The sequence below is a fragment of the Brassica rapa genome, chromosome A03 (assembly GCF_000309985.2).
Source record: "Brassica rapa cultivar Chiifu-401-42 chromosome A03, CAAS_Brap_v3.01, whole genome shotgun sequence".
Taxonomy (NCBI): domain Eukaryota; kingdom Viridiplantae; phylum Streptophyta; class Magnoliopsida; order Brassicales; family Brassicaceae; genus Brassica; species Brassica rapa.
Genome location: NC_024797.2, coordinates 9771201 through 9787009, shown reverse-complemented (window position 1 = coordinate 9787009; position 15809 = coordinate 9771201). Strand labels below are relative to the sequence as shown.

General features: G+C 29.8%; 1 protein-coding gene and 1 long non-coding RNA gene across 2 annotated transcripts; one reads left to right on the top strand and one right to left on the bottom strand.

The window, feature by feature from the left end:
- The first annotated feature begins 144 nt into the window (after positions 1-144).
- LOC117132778 lies at positions 145-8734 on the top strand. The gene is made up of 2 exons (XR_004456327.1): positions 145-7441; positions 7680-8734. It is a non-coding gene; the product is annotated as an uncharacterized LOC117132778 (long non-coding RNA).
- On the bottom strand, positions 7131-15577 carry LOC103857835 (O-acyltransferase WSD1). The gene is made up of 7 exons (XM_009135077.2): positions 11042-15577; positions 10136-10708; positions 9989-10055; positions 9687-9781; positions 9373-9582; positions 9160-9297; positions 7131-9030 (listed from the first exon to the last, which is right to left on the bottom strand). The coding sequence occupies exons 1-7, from the start codon at positions 11231-11233 to the stop codon at positions 8863-8865; spliced, it is 1443 nt and encodes a 480-aa protein (XP_009133325.1). The 5' UTR covers positions 11234-15577; the 3' UTR covers positions 7131-8862.
- Positions 15578-15809: the final 232 nt, after the last annotated feature.

The following is a 15809-nucleotide window of genomic DNA, read 5'->3' as shown; positions in this document are numbered from 1 at the left end:
TAATTTATTTTGATACATAAGCGGCTGTGCAAATGGTGAATATTTAACTTAGGGGTTTTAAATATTTTCACATTAAGAGGCATATATGTGTTACGAATTTCGAAGATACGAATTATGCATACTACTAGAGAAAAGATCTACATAGTTTTTTAAGGCATGGATTTTTATAAAGCCTCTTATGATGGTTTAGTCAACGAGAATCTTCATAAGAGGTTTTGTAAAATCATCTATGTAATTTTTTTTTATAATTTATAAAAAAATGTTTTGCAAAAAAACTGTTTTAGATAATTTTTTATAATAACTAGACTCCACCGCAAACAATATTCTAAATCCAGACAATTTTTATAGGTTGTAACTGGTATTCAAGTTTTGGAATACTGTGAATGAAAGGAATTTGATAAAATAGAATGCCAACTAATAGAATGATGGAAGTTATGGAATAAGATTAATGGAATGAAATAATTGATAACACAAATGGTAACCTTTCAGAGGAATTGAATGGAATGAAAGTTACTTTTAATTTAAATTATTAAGAATATGTTAAACTATACCAATAAAACGTGTATGATACTAAAATAGATTTCATGTTGCATGATTTGTTTCTTCCTGATCTATTCATCATATTTCTGTTGGAAAAAAATTTGGAAAAATTTAAAGATTCATGATCTCCAAGAAGAAAGAACAGAAAAATAAATTTGGAGAAGTTCTCTCATGTAAGCTTTGAATAATTAATTAGAGTGTTTAAATAAGGAGAAGGTGTTTCTATCATTTTTTCAATAAGTAACAATCGTATACCTGAATTAAAACTTCAAGAATCTTTGCAAATCAATTATTTGATTCCAGTAAATCAGTTACATAATATCTAAACTTAATTAAAAATATTTTTTTATTAATTTCATTTCATTCCATCTCATTCATGTTGCTTTTTTATTCTAAATGAATTATAACTACATTTCTTTTGATTCCATTGATTCCACATGAATTATTGGAATGAAATTTATTTTGCATTCCATGTAAATGGTAAATTTTTTTTTTGGAATCTAAAAGAATAGGCCATTCCAAATAATTTAATTCCAAAAAATACAAATCCAGTTACACCCTTAGAAATTTTTGGGAGAGTTATAGTACCATACCATAATAATTAAATCTGTGATCTCTGGCAATCGTCCGAAGAAAGAGATCAATGGGATACAAACCCCTCATAATTTATAATATTATAAGAGGTAAGGAAAAAATGCAGTTTTATTGAAAGAAAGAAGACCACAAATGTAAATTGGATACATGCACGGCTCTGGTTGTCCTTCGTTTGTGGCTTTCTATCACTCGCTCTTTTATTTATGGTAATCTATTTTTTTGGTCCATGACTCCACGGCCGATTGCTAATTATTACAACATTTCGTACCATTTAATGAGTACTGTTATTTTCACAAGTTATTGAATGTCTTGCATATTTTATTATCATTTGTGCCAGTACAAAAAGTAATGTTTTCTATTAAGTTACTCTATCCACGACAACAAGAGAACTCGTTATCCTAGGGTTTAATTTCATGAGTTGCAAACCTTTCGTATTACTTGACAACTAGGTTTTAGTTTATATCCGTACGTGAGAGGTCTACGAAAACGCAATGCTAAAGCTCTAATCACTTCGAATATTAATCAAACGTCTGGGTAAAAGTTAGTTATCGATGCCAATTTTTTTAAAGAAGATCTTAAAAATATATCCAGTTATACCAGAACATGTTTTAGGTTTAACTGTTTGGTAAAAAAATATAGCCACTATAGTTTCTTTATATAAATTTAAAAGGCAAATTGTCAGATTACCCGTCGAGTAGCATTAGCTACAAATGTGGTCGACAAGCCTCCTATTAAGTGAATTTTTCTTTTATAAAGCCACCCACTACGTTTTTTTAAAGTTTTCTGAAAGTTTACCTTAAGTTTTCTTTTTCTCTTTCTCTAATATACATACCTCCACATATTTAGAGATACTCGACCATGGATGGCCGAGAAACTAAGAACACCTCGAAATAATGTTTCAAGCTGCTTTTATATCCCCCAAGAAAATGGAGAGAAAAGGAAGAAACGCTTTCGATGATTATCAATTTATAACGACTGATAACTTGATATATTCCTACTTGACAAAAAAACCGTGATATATTTCGTTGCAAATGCCTTGTTTTTTAGTTGTGTTATGTGACCAGTACTGGTATCTTTGTTTCACTTATACCTATTATCAACAACAACGATATGCATGTGATTCAGTTAGAGATCTTTTTTTAATTGTCATGTATGATAGTGATTGTCTAGTTTGTTGTTTAAAGTTTTACTTTTCATAAAAGCTATTTAATAGTATTTTTTATTACAAATGATTATCTTGTATTGACATATAATGAAGTCGGTGTCGACGAACTTTACTAAACTACTTCTGGTCAGCTTACGACATTCAATTTGTTTTAGTTTCAAATAAAAGAGTTAAGAAGTTGATATATTATTTTTTAAATAAATTTTTAATTTTATCTTATAAGAATATATATACTTTTACACATATAAAATATTAATCTTTGTTTTTGAGGTGAAAATAGAGATAAGTTATATAAAATTTTACATTAAAATATTTTGGAACAAAATCTAAAAAAGAGTTGGCTAAAGGAATGTCAAATATAGAAAACAAGAACCTGAAACAATTAATGGAAAATGTGAAACCATATTAGAATCATTGGCTAAAACGATCGGCCTCTATCAAAATAATATTTTATTCAATTGGCATATGTGGAAGGCACATCTAAATACTCTATGCGTAGCTAGGTCCGTCCATGGCCGAGTACAGTTGGACACAGAGATAAATACAATATGACATTTGACGCGAGGCGTTTGGCGGAGTGTCAAGTTTTACAAACAGATGATGTATCACTCTTAAACGAACCGACGACATAGACTAATCGTTACTCGACTTTCTTAGATATATTGATTCGTACTGCATAAAGATATTACGGATATCTTGACAGCACAACTTATTTTGTTTTCTAAACTATTTTGGAATTTAAGAATTCTCCGAGAGATGTTACACCCTTTTTTCCACTCTATGTTAATCGGTAATGTTTTTTTTTTTTGAAACTATTAGTAATAGGTAATGTTGTAGTTGGAAATGTGACAATAGAGAAATTGTGAGTGGCAGTTTCTAACTGTAATTGGCCACGGAACTTGGACATAGACTAATCGTAAGGGGTGAGTACTTTCTGATACACATAATAAATGCAACGATTTTATTTGACGAAATCTAAGAAAAAAACATTCCAAAACATGATCTCTTCTCTCTTCTGTGGGTTTCTTTTGCCAAGATGACACCCAATTATAATTTTCCATTTACATTCACATAATTCATTATTTTACCAAAAACTAAAAATATATTCAAATTATTTATCTGTATGTTTTTCTTCATATTTTCCTCGTATTTCTTATTTATATGACATAAACGTATAATCGTTATAAAATAACTAAAGCATAATAATTGATGGATTGTTTATTTATTAAATTTTAACGATATTTTGGAATTTATATATAAAACCAAATCGAATATTTTACAATAATTGTATATTATTATTTTAATGAAACATATTATTCTGGCATCTTGAAAACCTATGGTTAGTACACTTCTGATGTCGGCGAGACATACGTGGCGAGAATTGTGGATCGAGATTGAGCTGGCAGTTTGGTCGGACTGAACAATATCTATTTTGGGTAAAGGTTCAGTGGCTTACAAATTATTATTGAATCAGAACTCTGAAATATTTAACTTGTCCACATCAGTTTTTGTTGAAATTTATTTCGTACAATTTCCCTTTTGTATGTTTCTCATGATTAAGATGCAAGTTTTGGAAAATTTCCGCGACAACGATTTAATGTTTTTGTTTTGGGATTAAACATTGAAGGATGGTCTCTTGCTTTACCAAAGCTGTGATAAGTTTAGTGTCGACTGTATAGCGAATAAGTGAGATTCGTTTCTGGATTTAGACGTTTTGCATTTGTAAACTGTTTATTAATTTATTATTGTATGGGTAATTTCACTTGACAATTTATTGTTACATCCTAAATAGTATTTTTGGGGATAAATACAGCCTAAAGATTGCTAATCATTTATAAGACATGATTTTAAAACTGCAGTCTAAACACTTTGCAGATACAACGAATATAAAGACAAAAAAGTCCAACGGGTAACTGCAGAAGATAGTAGAATAACTGACATTGATGGAATACGACTTTGGTAATAAATTGCAACTTTTTGACGGATCAACATAATATATGTAAATAATTGAAAATTTGTAAGAGAACTTTCATTTTTTTTGGCTAAAGACATGAAATTGTCACAGAAATCTTAAGTATTATGAAATACCAAAATTTTTTTTGACGGTAATTAGCTACATTGCTTTCAAATAGAAAACAAACTTTGAAAATCATAAACTTTTTTATATTTAAATACTTAAATTTGGTCAAATACCATAAATACAAATTTATCATGCATACTTCAGCCATTGTTCGTTTTATAAAACCTAAATACAAAGAAGATGGTTTTAAAGTTGAGGTTAAGATTTTCTATAGTTTGTTTGACCTTACGATCTTCCTTATGAACTATTCTTTAGTTTACTTTGAAACAATCATATAAACAGGCTTTGCTAATAATTTACATATAAAATTTCAATTGCATAGAATACGACTTTGATAATAATTTGCGATATTTTTGACGGATCAACATAATATATAGATATAAAAATTGAATTTTTTACATGCGAATTAACTTTCATTTTTAAATTGTCACATAAATTGTCACATATAGAAATCCCCAAAAGAACAATTGACAGTAATTTACTATTTTGATTTCAAATACCCCAAAAACTTCGAACATCATGAAATTTGTTACATTTAAATATTACTTAAATTTGCTCAAATACCATAACTACAAAATAACCATGCATATATATGTTTACCAAAAAAACATGCACACACACACACACACATATATATATATATATTTTTTGCAACAGAAAAATAACAATCCATATTTCAACCATTGTTCTTTTTATAAAACCTAAATACAAATTAAGAAGATTGTTTTTTAAATATAATATTATTTAATCAACCTGAGAACGGGAAATCTGAAACGATTACAAAAAAGATTGTTTTAAAGTCGTGGTAAAGACTTTCTATAATTAATGTAGAAAAAAAGACTTTCTATAATTTGTTTGACGATACGATCTTCCTTAACTATTCTTTAGTTAACTTTGAAAGTATCATCTACAACAAGCTTTGCTAAATTCAACTGCAACACAGTTCTTCTTTATATAAAAACACACACAATCAATATTATATACAAAGTAACTTATATGAAAGTCGTCTTTGTAAAATTCAAACCACTAAACAGATTTTTGTAGAAAGATGATGATGATGGTTATGGTATGATGATGATGATGGTGGTGGTATGATGTTTAATGTTATGATTTTTTTTTCTGAATTGAAGATGTTGATAATATAATTATTATAGATTATGACTAATAGTTAATGTCTTTTCGTTTTGATGTTGCTACAACCTAATCAAATGTTGGTTTGCAGGTTTTAAAATTATAAGAATCCGCAAGTCGCCATTTTTATAAAAAATCGTTCAATTTTACGAATAGTAATCAGCAATTACCCTATTGGTCGACGGACATGCAAACGTGCATCACCGTTATGTTACGATGATGGTGGTGATATGATAAGAATGATGATGATTGTGGAAAATGATGATAATGATATGAAGGTAATGATGGTGACATGTAATGATAAATATTATGTTTGTTCCTTTATCCTAAGATTTTAAACTAGAATTGTCCACTAGTGTAAGAAACGTGTGATTTGGTGTAAGAAAATACGTTTTTTCTAATTTAAATAAAAAAGTTAAAAATACTTTCTCTCTCCTTTATCCTCTCCAAGGTTAGAACTACATATCAATATCGTTCCGGTGTCTGGCAGTGTGTGAACGTGCATCCGGCGATACAGACTTTTTCTCTTTTTCTTTTGTTTAGTCTCGATTGCTCCTCCATCTGTCTCACTCCTCCATTTAATATGGCATTAGATCTGCGTTAGGGTTTTGTCGTCGGTCTGGTTATTGCTTAGTCAGATGGCATTTCAGTTTTCTGTGGTTTCACGACGAAAGTGTGATAGTGGTTGTAGTCGACGTTTATGGCTTCAAGAGTAGATAGTCTTTTTTCCTAGATCTACTTTGGATTTCGTCGCTTTTGGTGGAGGGAAGCTTGTGCGACTTTCATTCCGGCGTCTGGCGTTCTCGCCGTCGTTTCTGGTCGTGGTTCATTGTTCGGCGAAGGTGAATGGTCTCATGTCTCTTTGTAGTGGTGTCAAGGACCTTGTCTTCGTCACTTTGGTAAATATAAGTCAAGGACCAACACATAATTTTGATAAATATTATGAAAATACATGTACATTTGATTTAATTATAATAAAAAATAATTATACTTCATTTTAAATTTTAAAGAATATATGTAATTCAATATACTCACAATATGAATGATTTGACTAATTCAACTTATATTTAAAATCAAAGATTTAACTACGATAAGAATATATAATTTTATAAGAATAGTAATTTATTTTATAAATATAAATCATATGACAACTCAAAGCATATTAAAAATAAAAATAGAATATTAACCAACTGTTACAATTTAGTTCTTTCGTAAAATTTATATATATGCATGAGACTTCAGAATATTATCGTTTCGTTATATTAATTTATGTAATTTGAAATCAGACACTTTAGTTTATTTATTTTTATTTCATTCTAAGCACAATATATCTTAAGTTATACATAATTTTCATAAAATATATTCACATATCTAAGATAACAACCACCTAAATGCAAATAAGAAATTAACCAAAATTATTAATATATGGAATAAAAATATTACAGTTGAATTCATAGATGCAATCCAATTTACCCAAATGATAACTAAATCGACTGAAAAAAAAAACAAAATCGATTAGATATAATATATATAAAATCATATGTATAATTAAAGTAATATAATATTATTAATATAAATGATACATATAAATTATAAATTAATTTGAAATTAAAAGTAATTAACAATCAATTATTATAATATATTTACTTTAAAAATATTTATATCCATGCATAATCACTGGAAAATCACCTAGTAGAGAACGAAAAAGTATGTCATATTGTAATTTTTTCAAGATTCTTACTAACGAATTGAACCGGTTGAACCGTCCGGTTTTGTTGTTGCCATCTCCGTAATAGTGCGGTGAGAAATGCAGAGCACGCCGTTGGGGAATGGGGACGACGGAGCTATCCCCATCAGCTTTGATCAAGCAAAACCGTCATGGCTTCTCTCGCCGACGGTTTCTGTTTCTCAAACTCCGTCTAGCAAATCAGGTTTGACCTAAGGCATGATGATCTATGACTCTCCGTTAGCTGCTACTAGACTGAGTTCTAGAGAACAACGAGTTAGATTTCACGGGCTTTGATTTAGATCGAGTTACAATTCAAATTATAGTTAAACCTTAAATATTATTATTATTTATAGACAAACTTATATAAGTGTTGTACAAACAGACTCAGACAAATATTTATGTGATCCACTTTACAACATATGGTTATTTTCCTATTCTAGCTTGAGTTGCAAGTCTATCAGCTTCTGAGCAGTCTCCACAAAAAGAGCTGAGCAGTCTCCACAAAACATTACCTTACACCAACAAAATTGAAACTGTATCTGTAGCATCAATTGAAGCTGATCCCTGAAGCAGGATTTTATTACAGGAGTCTTTTAAAGCCCCAGACTATGCCTGCAGAGTGCTGATTATCTACCCAAGATGCATCAGTATAGCAAACAAAACTGTCTTTTATGTCTGGAGAGTAGAGTCATGTAAGTTCTGAGGACAGACAGAATTTGACTGATAGATGGAAGGGAGAGTCTCATTCGAAGAGATCGCTTCTAGTCGTAATTGATGATCCATGAAAGCTCCCATCCTTTAACATACGACATGATTTGATTCGTCAGTAGACGATAAAGTTGTTCTTTTCTTTTAGGTTTGTACTTGATCTTTTCCCAGTGGTTTCACCTGAAATTGTTGTCCGGGAAGATAGAGTGGAGGACTGGTGGGAAGTGGCAGAAACACATTGCACCTCCTTCTTCCCTGGACATTCGTTCCCTCTTGATCTTGTCCTCAGAGTTGATAGGTTGATGGCGATGATAATGGGTTTCTACGTTCCACCAGGGTGCCTACCAGAGGGATATGTTTAGTCGCTGTGACAGTTAGTAAATTGGCCACAACCAAAGGCATCTCCAGATACGAGAGTACTGATCTGGAAAGCAGAGGGTTAAGCCACGAACTGGGGATGTCGAGCTATACGGAGGCCACGAAACTTTATAAAGATCAAAGTTACAGATGCATCAAGATCCCTGAAGGAGCAAATTGGCCACAACCAAAGACATCTCCAGACACCAGGTTTAACTTCATGATGAAGCTCTTGAACAGCAATGGTACACAAGCCCTTGAACAGTTCCTTTAATTCCAAGGCAAAAGGGAATCGAATTCTGTTTGCTGATGAAAATAGGTATTGATTATGTAAATATATATGTTAGTGGTGCTTGTGGTCTACGTTTGGTCGTCTTGTGTAAATGCTACATGTCTGCTTTTTTCGTATACAAATAAAAAGTTTATACTACCAAAGTAGAATATGTATATATAATATAATAAACACAACATCATAACAAATACAAAAGCTAACATAGTACATTTCACCACATGTTATCTTTTTAACGTAGACTTCCATTTTTATATCGCGTGAACGTCTCAAACCTCCATTTTATGAAGTCCTTTCTCCAAGAGAGAAAGTTTGATGATTTCAAGCGACTCTACCAAATTATCACATAGTACATGAGGGTCTGGAATCACTGTTGTATCGACAGCTAGATTGATGATAATCTTGTCTGCGTAGCTTACATAATGGATGATAAGAGCCTAGTCCAACCACAAACGTAAACACATTTATTAAATGTCAGCAAGTACTTGTATATGATTTCAGAAAGGAAAAAAAAACAGATTTAATATGCAAGTACTAGAATGACATGATTATAGACTTATACTTACTTGTGGTCCAATCAATGCGCTTGCTCCGACGTAACACATGGGATGTTCAAAGAAACTTATATCTTCGTTTGGACCCAACACATTAGAAAATGTCAGCGTTGTATGGCTAAATACCCTCTTAGTGATAGCTTCTACGGCCTGTCATTAAAAGTTGTACAATCTTTTTACTTACATAAAGTATACATATATGGATGAAATAGCTTGATATTTTACCTTTACGCCAAATATTTTCATTGTAAATTTGATGAATCCATATAACACAAGTGCTTCCATGGAGATTTTTTTCTTATCCATAGTAGCTTTGGCTCTCCGGACGTATTCCAATGGATCATCCTCAGATCTTATCCATAAAGGAAATATAACAACACCTATGAAATTACCCCATCTACATTTTGAACCTTTTGTCATCATATCAGCAAGATCCTACAGTTTCATATTTAATTTTATCAAGTTATTGCACTCTAATTATCGTAAAACATATCGTTTTGTAAGATGCAACTATAAGATCGTTGTATTACTTATTTTACCTTGATCTTTGTTTCTGGTCTTAGATTTACAGCTATTGTACCCCGGAGACGTGTTTCCTCTAAGGATTTTTTCTTCTCAGTCACTGGATCTTCACCTTGTTTTTAAAATATTAAAGATTATTGTTAATGATATATTACAAAAAAAACTAATAGTGTAGTATCAATATACATTGGATCATATATTCACTCTTTTATTTCTCAGGCTTTACATCTGTTTAACATACAGATACTTGGGTAACATTGTAACATGTTGATTATATAAGGCCAATAGCACTATAATGAAAGAATGAGTCTGAAATTACCATATTTTTTTCTTAAATATCTTGAGAGACCTGCCTGTGTTATTCCAAGAAGAACATCATTGACTTTCTACAATGAGACATAACTTGTTTAGAAAACGACTAATGATCAAGACAAGTAGAACTGATAAAAAGTACTAATATATCTACCATTTTCATTGTGTTCTTCACGAACTTGACATCATCAAAGCTTACTATCCGATGGATAATCTTTCTAGGTCCATTTCGATCTCCAGGTTTACCCATGAGAGGAGTTTTAGTATCCCGCATAAAACATAGTGTAAGGAGGGACTTGAACAGTTCAATAAAAGTTGTAAAAATGACTCTAATCATAAGCCAAAATCTGGCAACCAGCCACCAATTATCATCGGAACCAACTTGTTTTCTTGTAGTCGCAGTAGTAGGAAGAGCGTTGGGGTCTGATATTTTTCTTGAACTAGCATATAGAAGAGACATAAGAGACATCCCATCGCCGAGTGAATGATGGAACTTCCCTATACCTAAAGATTCTGCGTTTGATGTCTTTATATTCAGTACATGAAATTCCCATAAAGGTCTGGACATGTCCATTAGAGTGTTAGCTATGTTTGACGTATAGTCTTCTATAAATTGATCAGGGTTTGTAATGTCAGAATGATCAATGTCCGGAACAAAAACATGATCTTCTACTCGAACATTAACAGGAACCCAAACCGCTTCTCCATTTTTCTTATCGTCCATCACCTGAAACATTTATTTATGATCAAATAGATGATTACGCATAGTTTATTAAATAAATAAATAGATAAAAGAGAGCGAATGACATTATGAGGATCAGTGAACCCAAAGAATTTATATATATATAGATCAATGAAATCTCCCTGCAAAGTAAAATATGTGCATTTGTAAAGTCTTAACTTTTTATTATATGAATATTAACCTTCTTAGCAAAAAAAAACCGTAAAATATTTGTAGAGCACATGGAAATGGTTAGATATATAACCACATCGTTTGCATTTGGTGACTAACTAAGAACAATGTTTCCATTAAAGCATGTTAATAATAATATATGTTTACCACTTTGCTAGAGAAGCGGGGAAGCTTGATCCATGTGTTCTTGATACCTTCAACAATGGCAGATGAGTTGCATCTAGTTTTAAACCCTAAAGTAAAGACAATGACGCCATAGAAACCGGGCGAAACAAACAGCCGAGACACTGGGCTAAGCGGCTCCATTATTGTTATCTCTGCTTGCATCTCTCTCGCCATGTCTTCTCGCTCTTATTTTGACTATACCCCAATCTTGCTTTCAGCCATACTTGGCTCTTATATATTAGTACAAGGGTTTTGTCTCCCGTATTATCCATGTTGATTAAATAGTGTTGGGGAGTTAGGTTATTATTTAAATGTATTTTATTTAATCATTTAATTTCGTATTTACTGTGTGTATGATTAGTTGGACTTGAATCCCGCTAAAAGTAGGGGGTATAACTACTTCCTCTGTTTTCTGTTAACTCATGACATAATATATAGTATGTATACATATTAATATATTGTATACATTATATTTTTCAGACCATACATGTTAAGCAATTTGTTTTTGAAATGAACATGTTAAAAAAAAATATAAAAATGGTAACAATTTTATCATTTTCAAATGCAAAAATATTAGAGACAAAATCTCTACATCGGAAGTTCAAAAAGATCTCAAATATAATATAGATAAAGTAATCTATTTATCACCAATTAATTATAAGTTAAAAGTTTATCTAATTTAACATAGTTTTAGAATCTGATACAAGTAATCCTACCCAATCCACATCAACCCGATCCAAAATTGGTACTCGACCATTTTCCGAACATTTTGAAATTGATGTTCAAATTAATAGCCATCGTTTTGAGGGGGGGGGGGGAGGGGATATCCATTTAGCTTAACAGAAAATACTATTAAAATTATATATGACAAGTTATTAATCTAACAATAATAATAACAATAATAATAACAAACTTATTAATCTAAATAATAATAATAATAACAAACCTATTATAATTTGACTTAATAGCACCTACATACATTCGACTAAACATGTTGGCTCAATAAATTCATGTACTGTATGGGAAGGGAACTAATCAATTATAAAATACATGATATATAAAAAGGCATGTTCTTTACGGAATTTATATACTGTCTCGAATGATATGAACAAATTTTAACCAAGTGACAAAATACACCCATGAATCTAAAACTTTCTTTTTAAAATTATTTTTTAAAATTTAGTATACTGACATTGTCCTTTATTTTTCATATACCAAAATTTTCCTTAACACTCAATTATATAAATTACTAGATTTGATATATACTTGGTCGTCCATTATACTTTTTTTTCGTCCATTATACTTATACCAAACATAATCAATATAGACATTTCGTTTTACAATGTTAGATTTTAAAAATGTAAGTTGTGTATTTTTATTAACATAATGTTCATTTAAAAAAAAATCTAAACTATATATAAAAATAGCTATGATGTTATGTTCGAAATGTAGTCTGCCAATTCCACTTAATTATACGAAATATAATTAAAAGAAACTGTACCTCTTTTTTAATTTTTGTTTTACTTTATTTACATTATAATTAAATAATATCCTCCCAAATCCATTAATTTAGAATATTAATCGCAGATTTTGTTTTGAGTATATTATTAAGTTTTTAAATTCTAAATCCTACAATCATTACCGAATCTAAACAATCTAATCTTAAAACTACATAATTGAATTACAATAAATATAAAATTAATTAAATTTGAACAAGAAAGGAATATTCAGTCGAATGTGTTAAATTATAATAACTAAAAATCTGAACTTCCTTATATTTTTAAAAACATTTATTGGTGGGTAACAAACAACAACTCTATTTACTTCTTTTTTTTTGGTCTAAACTCTATTTAGATTCGGGTTCGGTTCGGATAATACCCATAACCCGAAATACCACAAAACAAGATTCATTCGGTATTTACGCCGGGTTCGGATTCATTTTTATCGGATCGGATTCGGATCGGGTTTTTGAGTTCGGTTTATTTGCCCAGCCCTACTATTTACTATTTTACAGAGAGAAATATCTTCAAAAACTTAACGATAAATATATTTACAATCTTCACATTAAAATTAGAATATTCGAACTGATTATTATACACAAAGTTATCTTCACATGATATTATACACACAAGTTATTTTCCATGGAATTTGTCACGTTTATACATAAGTAATAATAAAACCGGATATGACTGATCACTACATTAGTAATACAAGTCCAAAACAAAACATTAATGTGATGATTGGTTTTGACCGTGTCTGTAAAATTTAGCTGTAATTTTTTTTTGCCATTAATATGAACAAACTTAACTATTACTCTGAAAACTAAACTGGTAATCATGCATCTGAACGACAAACGACAGTTATGAATTGTAAGAGTTTAGATGTTGATAAGTTGGTTGTAGATGTAAAATTGTTAATGCAATTTTTTTTTGCAGAGATTTTTGTATTAGGTAAATTTGCTATCACTGTAAAATATATAAGATGTAGATATTTTAAAATAAAATATGTGATCTATATATTAAATATTTTTTTATCAATTAAAATAATTTATATTAACTATTTTTATATGAAATAATCAAAGTTTACTGTTATGTAAAATGTGATATGTAAATAATATTTATGTTATTTAAAATATTTCGATAATTTAAAAGCACTCAAAATTAAATAAAAATATTTATATATGTTTTTATTATGATTATCTAATTTATTTGATATAATAAATAGTAATTTTTATTTTACAGATTATGGAGCCTATAAAATAAGATGTAAGCTTTTTTTTGTCTAAAATACATAATTGTTTTTACTTTTTTTTGTTGTAGATTTAAATATAAATGTAAAGCATGATTGGTAACAATTAATAGAAATTTGATATAGGATTTAACTATTAAAAATAAATTTTACTGATTTAAAAATAAATAAAACTAAAATAAAGAGATAAAACTCAACCATTCACCCTCTAAATATAACTGTTTAACATCACAATAATTTAATTCGCCGGTTTTATAAAAAAAAAACATAATACGCGTCTTAATGAATCAGAATCTAGTTCAAACTTAAATCTAGTAGTGTATTTGTATGAGCTCGATCCATACAGTCCAATCCGATCCAAATCTATTTGAGCCAAAATTGGCACATCGATCATTTTTCAAACATTCTGAGATTGACGTTTAAAGAACTATCATCTCGAGGGTTGTATTAGAGGCTAAGTCTCTTACATTAGTATAGTTGGAATGCATCCTAAGTAATGTATAAAATAGATATACCAATCCATTTATCACCAATTGGTTTTAGGTTGGAAGTTCATTTAATTCAATATGAGTTATACACATTGGGGGAGCTAGGTTTATGTTCCACATGGGTCAATATTCATTTAATATATAGATAAAATGATACTTTCTCCGTTTTTTAATATAAACCGTTTTAGAATTGTGCACATAAATTAAGAAAATCATTAGTTTTTTATATATTTTTTTAAAAAACATCATTAATTATTTATTTAACCACAAATCAACTAATAATAAAATAGAAGATATATTATTATTGGTCATATAACATTAAGTGTTAATAAATTTTACATAAAAAAGCAAAAATATTATATAATTTGGAACATAAAAATTCTTTAAAACAACTTATATTAAAAAAACATAGGGAGTATATGAGAGTGTTGAACTCAAGACACGGGGGTCATAAAAGAAGAGTTTAACCAATAGACCACAATAATTAGTATGATATTAAGCCTAAATTTAAGATTTTGTAGATTTGATATGGGTCAGATGACCCCATTGAGTATAGGGTGGCTCCGCCACTGGTTATACATGGGGAATCACACTGTTTAATGTACTAGAAGCATTATTTATAATCCTTACTTTTCTTCACAAATGTATATTGATTGGTTTAACAAGAAATATTTTTCCTAATCTAGTATAGAATGTCCAAACATGCCCTCACAGTTGTACTAAGTCATTACGAAATCATGTATAATTTGCGATCCCACGTGGTCTGGGACAGTTGAAAGATTGAACTACCAAGCTGCTAACATAGTTGGAAAGTTATGGTGAACTGATCAAAAATACCAAACAGGGTCCCTTATCTTTTGATGTACATTTCACATGTGTTTACAATAACTGTTCTTAAATAGCTATCAGGTTCGTTGTGGAAGAAGCTGGGAGTATTAAATAGGATCTATAATATTGCTCAAACTGATTTCTAGGATGATTGTGATTTGTACTTTGAAATTTATATTAGTGTTACCATGGGACCGTGTTATACTACTCACCACCGCGACAATTCAAATTTAATATTTTTTCTTTTTATATTTAGAGATGGAAATAGTAGTATTCTATATTTTCTCCTAAAAATAGATAAACTCTATACAAAAAATACATTATATTAAATTCAACTATATAATAAAATATATATTTAGGAAAGTATAGAAATGAAAATAAAAGGGAACTAGAGATGATCTAAAATTGTAAAATTTAATTTAAGATCTTAGATTGAAGTGGTCTGACATAAGATCTTGGAGATCGATCTTAGATTGTAAACTTTGAAGTTGATTAGAGATGATATTAGATTGTAAACTTTTATCTATTAACTAAGCATAAGATATAGAATATCTACAAATAAAGCCCTTTTCAAAAAAAAAAAATATCTACAAATATGTCTCACCTATAAAAGTGTAAATGGTCTGACATGTAAAATACTATTAAAATTGGCATTTTCGCGAGGCTAGTCAAGATCCATAGTTTGA